The sequence below is a fragment of the Chelmon rostratus genome, chromosome 5 (assembly GCF_017976325.1).
Source record: "Chelmon rostratus isolate fCheRos1 chromosome 5, fCheRos1.pri, whole genome shotgun sequence".
NCBI classification, from domain to species: Eukaryota; Metazoa; Chordata; class Actinopteri; order Chaetodontiformes; family Chaetodontidae; genus Chelmon; species Chelmon rostratus.
This window is the reverse complement of record NC_055662.1, coordinates 29,274,305-29,283,725: the sequence shown is the minus strand read 5'-3', so window position 1 is coordinate 29,283,725 and position 9,421 is coordinate 29,274,305. Positions and strand designations below refer to the sequence as shown.

At 46.9% G+C, this 9,421-nt stretch overlaps 1 protein-coding gene across 1 annotated transcript; it reads left to right on the top strand.

The window, feature by feature from the left end:
- Positions 1 to 3,543: 3,543 nt before the first annotated feature.
- LOC121606290 (GTPase IMAP family member 5-like) lies at positions 3,544 to 9,078 on the top strand. Its single transcript, XM_041936505.1, has 5 exons — positions 3,544 to 3,756; positions 5,513 to 5,573; positions 5,705 to 5,755; positions 5,931 to 6,572; positions 8,966 to 9,078. The coding sequence occupies exons 1-5, from the start codon at positions 3,544 to 3,546 to the stop codon at positions 9,076 to 9,078; spliced, it is 1,080 nt and encodes a 359-aa protein (XP_041792439.1).
- The last annotated feature ends 343 nt before the right edge of the window (positions 9,079 to 9,421 follow it).

The following is a 9,421-nucleotide window of genomic DNA, read 5'->3' as shown; positions in this document are numbered from 1 at the left end:
GCAGAGGGAGCTGAAAAAGAGAGATCAAGAAAGGCAAGGAGAGATATAGGAGGAAACTGGAGGAGCGCCTGCAGGGGAAGAATGCCAGAGAGGTTTGGAAAACCATCTCAGGCCACATCAGTGACAACGGCAGGGGCCCAGAATCTGGAGACTGGGAATGGGCAAATGAGCTGAAACTGTTCTTTAACAGGTTTGATTCTATGCCGGCAAGACTAAGGAGATGGTGATTGACTTCTGCAGGAAGGCACCACTGACTACACCGGTGTACATCCAGGGTTTTGACATTGAGATCGTGGAGGAGTACAAATACCTGGGTGTGCACCTAAACAATAAACTGGACTGGTCCATTAACACTGATGCCGTGTATAGGAAGGGCCAAAGTGGTCTCCATCTCCTGAGAAGACTGAGGTCCTTTGGAGTATGTAGGGCATTACTGGTGACTTTCTATGACTCTGTGGTTGCATCTGCAGTCTTTTACGCAGTGGTCTGCTGGGGCTGTGGAAGTTCTGAGAGGGACAGAAAGAGACTTAATAAACTGGTTAGGAGAGCTGGTTCTGTCCTGGACTGACCACTGAGGATGTAGGTGAGAGGAGGATGTTAGCCAAGCTGACATCGATCATGGACAACCCCTCCCACCCCCTGCATGACACAGTGGGGGCCCTCAGCAGCTCCTTTAGTAACAGACTGTCACATCCAGTGTGGAAGAAGGAACGTTACCACAGGTCCTTCATTCCATCAGCTGTCAGATTATTCAACTCCAGCATCACTTAACATAAGATTGTGTTGATGTTGTTTGACAAATTACGCTAATATCCATACTTTTGTGAAATATTACATATTTCCTTTTACATTTTGTGCAATATTACGTAGCATTTATTTATTTTTCTTTTATACAGTCAAGTCCGTTTCGCTTGTATAATATGTACATGTAGTCTACTTTTTATTTTGTATTTTGACGTGACTGAGGGAACTACTGTGCTGGACTCTTGACTGGGGAACAGGGGTGGTTGGAAGCCGTGGTTAACCATGAATGGAGACAGCCCCGTGGCCGAGCTCACTAGGGTGTTGTGGGCATACTCGACCCAGGGGAGGTGGGTGGACCAGGAGGAGGGGAGGGACCAGGGATGTGGAGGAACAGGCAAGGGATGAAGGAGACCCGCTGGGGGTTCATGTGAGGCCTTGTTGTGGGCGCACTCGGTGCATGCAGCGATGAAGGTCCGAACGTCGGCTGCCATGGAGGGCCACCAGAACCTCTGTCTAATCAATTGGAGTGTGCGATGTACCCCGGGGTTGCAGGCTATCCGAGAGCCGTGTCCCCATGTGAGGACTGAAGACCTGGCTGCCAGAGGGACGAACAAGTGGTCAGGAGGGCATCCATCTGGCACCTGTAGGGCGTCACGAACATCCTGCTCCACCCTCCAATGGATCGCCTCCACCACACAGCCATGACCCAGGATGGTCTTGCTGGCACCATCCCTCCCCTCAAGGGGAAACTACTGGGAAAGGGCATCTGGCTTGATGTTTCTGGAGCCCGGTCTGTAGGTGAGGGTGAACCAGAAACAGCCCAGGAAAAACGCCCAGCAGGCCAGCCGGGAGTTTGCACGACGGGCCGAGCAGAGGTAGGAGAGGTTTCGGTGATCGGTCGACACGATGACTGGCTGAGCTGTCTCCACTCTTAATGAGCCAACACCACCACCAGGAGCTCCTGATTCCCCACATCTTAGTTACGTTCAGCCGGGGAGAGGCGACATGAGAAGAAGGCACAAGGGTGGAGTTTTCCGCAGGGAGGCGCTGGGAGAGAATAGCCCCTACCCCGGTGTCCGAGGCATCAACCTCGACCACAAACTGCTGCTCAGGATCTGGGTGGATGAGGACAGGAGCGTTAGTAAACATATTTTTCATCTTCTCAAAGGGTGTTTGTGCTTCTGGTGACCAAACAAAACTGACCTTGGTTGAGGTAAGCTGAGAGGAGGGGACGCCAGGCAGCTATAATCCCTGATAAACCTCCTGTAAAAATTTGCAAAGCCTAAGAAACGTTGTAGTTGTTTGCGAGTGGATGGGACAGGCTACTCCTTGACCCCCTTTACTTTGGATGGGTTGGCTGGAGCTTCCCCTTCTCCACCACAAACCCCAGGACACTCACAGAGCAAACGTGAAATTCACACTTTTTTCTGCTATAACAAACAGTTTGTTTTGCCAGAGACGCCTTAAACCATCTCTGACATGACCAATGTGTTCCTGTAGTGAGCGGGAGAAAATCAAAATATCGTCTAGATACACAAACATCACATGATTCAGCAGGTCTCAAAGTACATCATTAATTAAAGCCTGAAAAACAGCTGGGGCATTGGTGAGGCCTAAAGGCATGACTAAATATTCGAAGTTTCCCCGTTGTGTATTGACGGCAGTTTTCAACTCGTCGAGGTGGTATGCGTTGTGGAGGTCCAGTTTAGAAAAAAATGCAGGCTTCGTGCAGTGTGCTAAAGGCGGAGTCTCAGAAGGGGAGAGGGTACTTGTTTTTTATGGTGATTTCATTCAAACCGGTGTAGTCATGGACGGAGAGTCTTATCTTTCTTCCCTACAAAAAAGAATCTGGCCCCTACCTGAGAGGAGGATGGCCGGATAAGGCCAGCCGCTTAAGAGTCATTACTGTATTTTGCCATGGCCTCCCGCTAGGGTTTAGAGAGGTTATACAATCGCTTCATCCAGGGATCCAGGGAGCAGGTCCATGGCACAGTTGTATGATCTATGGGGTGGCAAGGTGCTGGCAGAGGATTTACTGAAGACTTCCTGTAGGTCATGATACTCTGGGGGAATGTTCGATAAATCGATTACCTCTGGAGACCTCTGGGTGGGGCCACAGGTCCTGGTCAACACCGCTGACTGGAGGCAGTGGGCATGGCAATGCTGGCTCCAGTTGCGGATGGTGGCCATCCCCCAGTCCCCCCAGAGGGTTGTGTGTCTTGAGCCATGGATTACCCAGAATGAGAGGGGTGAGAGGTGGGATAACAAAAAACTTGAGGTGCTCATGATGATTTTTCGACACAACCAGTTTGAGAGGCTCAGATATATGGGTGACTAGCTCCAGCAGTTTGCCGTCTGCGGCATGAATCTCTTTAGGGGTAACCAATTTATAGACCGGGAGATGATGTTTCTCTACAACAGCTGAGTCGATGAAATTATCATCTGCTCCCAAGTCCACCAACACCTGGACTGGGAACAAGTGTGAGTGTTTGTGGATTGTACCTGATAGGTGGATGAGCAACGAGGAGGTAGCAGAGATGCGGCTCCCCAGAGTCCCCCTGCCTACTGGTGAGCCTGGTCTTTTGGCTTTTCTGGGCAGCGGTTGAGGAAGTGTCCCTGTTGACCACAGTATAGGCAGAGCTTCTCACACATCCTCCTCTGCCGTTCGGCTGGGGAGACTGGCTAGTTACCTTGGATGAGGTCGAGTAACTGTCCGGCCGCCTGTCTGCCCTTAACAGGATGATTGAAAACCCTCTTCATGGCCTCTGTGGTGGTAATCGTTTAACTGACTGGTTGGAGATGGCTAGGGCCCAGGCTGCTGCCTGGCCGGTGAGTAAACTCATGACGAAGGCTACCCTGGACTGTGAGGTGGCATTTGTAGCTGGCTGCTGGCTAAAAACTAAGGAGCAGTGGTGTAAGAACTGTGAGCAGGTCCCTAAATCCCCTGAATACCTGGCTGGGATCGGGATGTATGGTTCTCTGGCCAGTGGGGCTGAGGTGGTGCTCGGGAAAGTTGGGTGTGCAGAGCTGTCAGCTGAGTGCTCAGTCGCGTTATGCCGTTGGAGAGCTGCTGGAGTTGAACCCTCGTCTGGCAGAGGGAGGACTTGTGGTGGGAAATCATGGCTGCTTGATCGTTGAGTGTTTGTCTCAGTTCTGCCATCTCTGCTGGGTCCATTGCTGGCCAGATTATTCTGTTATGGCTTGAGCAATGAGAACCAGGACCCAGATGCAGAGTGAGAAACAAAAATATTTAACAATAACAAAGTGCAACTAAGAACACTAAACGGAAAAAGTAACAACTTAAAGAGCTTGCGAAAACATAAAAACACCCAAAAGGGGAAAAAAGTACTTACAAAGTAGTAACCAAAACCTAGACAGAAACTCAGAAAGATAAACTCTTGAAACAACAATGTTCAGGAAGCGTGGCTAGATTCTCCTCAGGAGCAAAACAATGTGTGGGAAACATGAGGGAATAATCTGGCACTGGAGGAGTGTTTGGTCCGGGCTTAAGAAGCAAGCGCTGATGGGCTGATTAGTGTCAGGTGTGTGTAATCGGTTTCTCTCCTGAGGAGATAAGCTCCGCCCCTACTCATGTATTGTAGGCAGAGAGAGAGAGAGACAGATGTGAGCACTAAATAACAGACAGAGATCGTGACATGACATTTTATTGATATAAAATGAGCCTACTCTCGTCTGTCACCGCTCTCACTGCACAGTGGCTCTGAAAGTAAAACACGTACGTTGCCTAGCAACCGCCTTTCACTGTGCTCAGGCTGGCAGGCAGGAAAACTTATTTCTTTACAGATATTCAGAGAAATCATGTCAAACGTGGAGAAGTGACGGGACATCCCAGACCTGAGAGAGACGTAGCTGGAGACAGAGTTTGGTTTCTATTATTTTGTTCTGATGGATAAAAGTCCCGCAGCAGCTGATTTTGGCGTTCAGCGTCATACATTAAAACATCTGTCTCCAGTTTTGTCTTCACTTACCAGTCTTTTAGCACATTGTTCGCCCATGCTGTTTTTTTTTTTCATTGAGTCAATCTCTGTGTCCTCAAGTCTCTTGTGCCTTAATATCGCTTCTCCTGTTGGTCCAGCGTTGTTCTTTTCTTGTCTTTTTTGCTGGGGACATGTCATTCTCCAGCCAAACATCAAGTGTTTTGTCCTCTCCAAACAAATTAAAAGTAAAGTCCGGAAAATGGTCCATATTTTGCCTCTCAAATCAGCTGGTGATTTGTTATTGAGCTTGGTACATTAAGGGTTTGCCCCCTTTAGTCTATGACTGTTAGGAATTCCTGAGCAGCCGCTCGTTTATTGAGAAATAAACACAGCTGAATTTTGGCGATTGACCAATCAGAATTGAGTATTTAAGAGTTCTGTGTTCTATAACTGTGATAATAACCGTCCTGAAACATTATGATGACATGAAAAAGTACAGAAAGGAGAAGGAGATCAGTTCAGATTACCTGATGTCCAACCAAGTGACTCGAGTCGAGCTGGATCACAGTTGCATTCAGTCTGGTTGTATTGCAGCAGGTCTCAGGTCTGTGTGTCAATATGTCAGATACCTTAGTGGATCAAAGTGGACTCACTCTCATCACACGGTGTGTCATCGTCGTCATCATTATCATCATCTTCATCATCATCGTGGCTGCAGGATGTGTTTTTGAATCAGACGTGTTGCTGCTCGTTTCCATCTCGGCTGCTTGTCGGTGGATCGTCACGCTGCTGCCAGTGTTGGTGTCGTCTCTCTGTTTGGGTCTGTTCAGGTCCACCACATCCTGGACTTTCAGATTGCGTCTCTTCCTGGTGGATGTTTGGTTCTGGCAGGTTTTCCATGTGTTTGTTTCAGATCTGGTCCAGAGTTCTAGATGACAGTGTTCCTGTCATAAGAAGATCTACTGTAGATTACATGTGATCATATAAATAACTAATTGAATGCTGTGTTCTTACATTCACAGATCGGCCTCCACTGAAGCGCGGGAGAAGCTTTCCTTTCCTGATACCCGACAGTGAGTCAAACTGAACTGTGTTATCCTGCTATTTCAGAATATCTGAGTTTACAGTATTTTGTAGGTTCAGTCTGTCAGTAAGCAACTAAACCTGAAGTCAAACAGCAATGAAACTATAAATGAATCAATGCAAGTCAGTGTTTTGTTGCCTTTTCTAAATCTTTGTCTTTCACAGTGTCTGAGCTGAGGGTTGTTCTGCTGGGGAACAGCTGGTCTCAGAGGAGTTCAGTGGGGAACTTCATACTGGGACAGACTGTGTTCAACACTGAGGGAGAACCAGACCGCGGTCTGAGAGTCAGAGGACAGTTAAAGGACAAAGAAATAGTTCTCATCAACACACCTGATCTGCTGCATCCAAACATCTCTGAACACAAACTGACAGAGTTGATAGAAAACTGTGTGAGACTCTCTGATCCTGGACCTCATGTGTTCCTGCTGGTTCTGCAGCCTGAAGACTTCACTGAGCAACACAAACAGAGGCTCTGCAGCTTCCTTCAACTCTTCAGTGATCAATCATTTGATCAATCACTGGTGCTGATATCAACACCCAGAGAGGAGAGTCCAGGTTTGATGGAAAAGTATCAGCAACATCCTCCATTAAAGGACATGATCAGACAGTGTCGCTACAGGTTTCTGTGGCAGAAGAATGTTGACCTTCCAGAGCTGTTAACACGTTTGGGTCAAGTCGTAAAGGAGAACAATGGAGAACATGTCAGCTGTGAAGCATTTGCAGACACAACATCTACTTTAGCAGCTGATCATCAAACGCCAAAGCAAACAGAAAGACAGTCTTCTATCATGGGTGTTAAAGCTGCTGGTAAGTGCAGAAACAGTCCTGACAAGGAAAACTTTGTTCAAACAAATCCTCTTTGATGAGATTAGAGCATGAAGCTGCAAATTAATGATGTCATCTTTTTACAGGGTGGCATGGAGTTAAAACACTCACAGCGATATTCTCACTCCCAGGGAGAAACCCTTTGACTCACAGTAAGTAAATTCATCAGAGTGTTCATCATGTATCTGTCATGATCTGTGCTTGCCACGTCCATTTTATGTTGGTTTTCTTTTGTTCTATCATGATCCATGTTTGTCACGCCTGTTTTATGTTGATGATTCTTCCTTTGTGTTATCATAGTCTGTTTTTGTCACGTCTTGTTTTATTTTGAAGGTTCAAGTTATGTTTCTTTGGTTGATTTACTTCCTGTGTTTTCCCGCCCGTGTGATTGTCTAATCTGTTTCACCTGTGTGTCATTAGTTGTCCTCTCTTGTGTATTTAAGTCCGTGTCTTCCCCCCAGTCTTTGTCAGGTCGTTGTCTACGTTACCCGCCATTGCCTGAAAAACCCTTGTCTTTGCCAATGCCCATTAGTAAGTGTATTCCTTTGTGTTGTCTTTGTTCATGTCCAGTCCATGCTTCATGTAAGTTTTTGTTCAGCATCAGTTAGTGTTGTATGCGTTACCTCCCTATGTCATGTCAGCTATCTTGTGAGTATTTTCCCTAGTCTTGTCTTTGTTCTTTGAGTAAGTGTTGTCCAGTGTCATCTAAGTGTTGTCTATGTTCCTTAGCGATGCCATGCTCATGAAAGTGTTTTCTAGATTTGTCTTTGTTCCCATGCCAAGAATCTTGTGTTTGTCCAGCGTCAGTGTTGTCTGTGTTACCCTTGCTGCCTGAGAGTCCATGCCATAGCCCTATGTCACTAGTGAGTGTTTTTTGTTGTATTATCTTTGTTCTTGTCCGTGCCTCTTGGTTTGTCTTTGTTCTTGCTTTTCCTGCATTCTTGCAAATGTTTGTCCTGCATCTTTTGTATTGTCCATGTTTACTAGCCTTCCCACCGTCCATGTAAGTTTGTTTCTAGTTTTGCCTTTGTCTCTTGTCATTCCACAGCCCATGTAAGTGTGTTCTTGTCATGCCACAGTCTATGTAAGTGTTAATCAAGAGTTGTCATTGTCAAGCCACGTTTTTTATTAGTGTCTTTCTAGTGTTGTCATTGTTCATAAGATTCAAGATTCTTCATTGTCATTGAGCATGACATGTCAATGAAATTTGCATTGCAACCCCCATGTTAGAAACAAGATAATAAGAAAGATTAGAACGAATAAAATTAAGATAACTACAATAAAATAAACCAACATGCAATAAAAATATTTGTAAATGCAATTAAAAATATACCAGAATGAAAATATACTAAGACAATAAAAATATACTAAACAATAAAATATACCAGTGGAATGTATCAACAGAATAAAATATACACAGTGAAATGTACTGACAGCAGCTGAAATATACTAAAATGGACCCAGATGGTGTAATCCAGCACATATTAGTGTAAAGGAGCAGCGCTGCACAAGAGACATCGAGCTGCCAGCTGTTAGCATTCGGCTGGATGACCTCCCAAGGGAGTTCTCGCATGTCATTGCGATGACTGTGTACACCCCCCCCCTGCCGACGCGGCAGCAGCATGCAAGACTTACTGTATGCCAACACCAAGGATGCTTACAGCTCTTCACCCCTCCCCCCACTTACATACCCTTGGGTGAGTAAACAACAGCCAACCATCAGGTATGTGAAGACATGGTCAGATGAGTCCAGTGTGGCACTGAGGGACTGTTTTGACACCACCGACTGGGAAGTGTTGTGCGGTCCTCATGGTGAGGACATTGACAGTTTGACTACATGCATCACAAACTACATTAACTTTTGTGTGGACAACACTGTGCCGACCAGGAAAGTACGGTGTTTCCCAAATAACAAACCCTGGATGTCCTCTGAACTGAAAACCCTACTGAACGAGAAGAAAAGGGTTTTTAAGTCTGGGGATAGAACTGACTTGAAGAGGGTGCAGAGGGAGCTGAAAAGAGAGATCAGGAAAGGCAAGGAGAGCTACAAGAGGAAGCTGGAGGATCGCCTGCAGGGGAACAATGTCAGAGAGGTTTGGCGGAGCCTGAAAACCATCTCAGGACACAGCAGCGACAATGGCAGGGGCCCAGAATTTGGAGACCGGGAATGGGCAAATGAGCTGAACCTGTTTTTTAACAGGTATGATTCTACCCCTGTTGCCTCCCCAAACCCCAGTGCATCCCTGAAACTGGCAGCTCCAACCTCACACCACTTCACCCCCCTCTAATCCACTTCACAGACCACTGACCCAGCTCCCCACGTCACAAACAGGAGCCACCCCCCAGCTCCCCATCTGGACTCTCAATTACAACAGATCAGGTGAAGGAGCTCAAAAGGATGAAGATGAGGAAGGGTACTGAAGCTCCAGACTGCTCAGGGACTGTGCAGATCAGCTCTGTGGAGTCGTTCAGCACATCTACAACATGAGCCTCAGTCTGGAGAGAGTTCCTGCCCTGTGGAAAACTTCCTGTGTGGTTCCAGTGCCAAAGACTGTGCACCCCAGGGAGCCCAACAACTTCAGGCTGGTAGCCTTAACTTCCCACCTGATGAAGACACTGGAGAGGATTATATTTAACCATCTTCATCACCTGGTAAGCAGCGAGCTGGACCCCCTACAGTTCGCATACCAACCAGGCATTGGTGTGGAAGACACTATCATCTACCTGCTCCATCACTCTCTTTCCCACCTGGAGAGGACTGCTAGCACAGTGAGGATCGTGTTTTTTGACTTCTCCAGTGCTTTCAACACAATCCAGCCATCTGAGGGGGG

Coding starts and splice junctions, on each gene's coding strand:
- LOC121606290 (XM_041936505.1), top strand. CDS start 3,544: ATGGCTAGGGCCCAGGCTGCTGCCTGGCCGGTGAGTAAACTCATGACG. Junction 5,574..5,704: donor TGGATGTTTGGTTCTGGCAG/GTTTTCCATGTG, acceptor TTACATTCACAG/ATCGGCCTCCACTGAAGCGC. Junction 5,756..5,930: donor TCCTTTCCTGATACCCGACA/GTGAGTCAAACT, acceptor TGTCTTTCACAG/TGTCTGAGCTGAGGGTTGTT.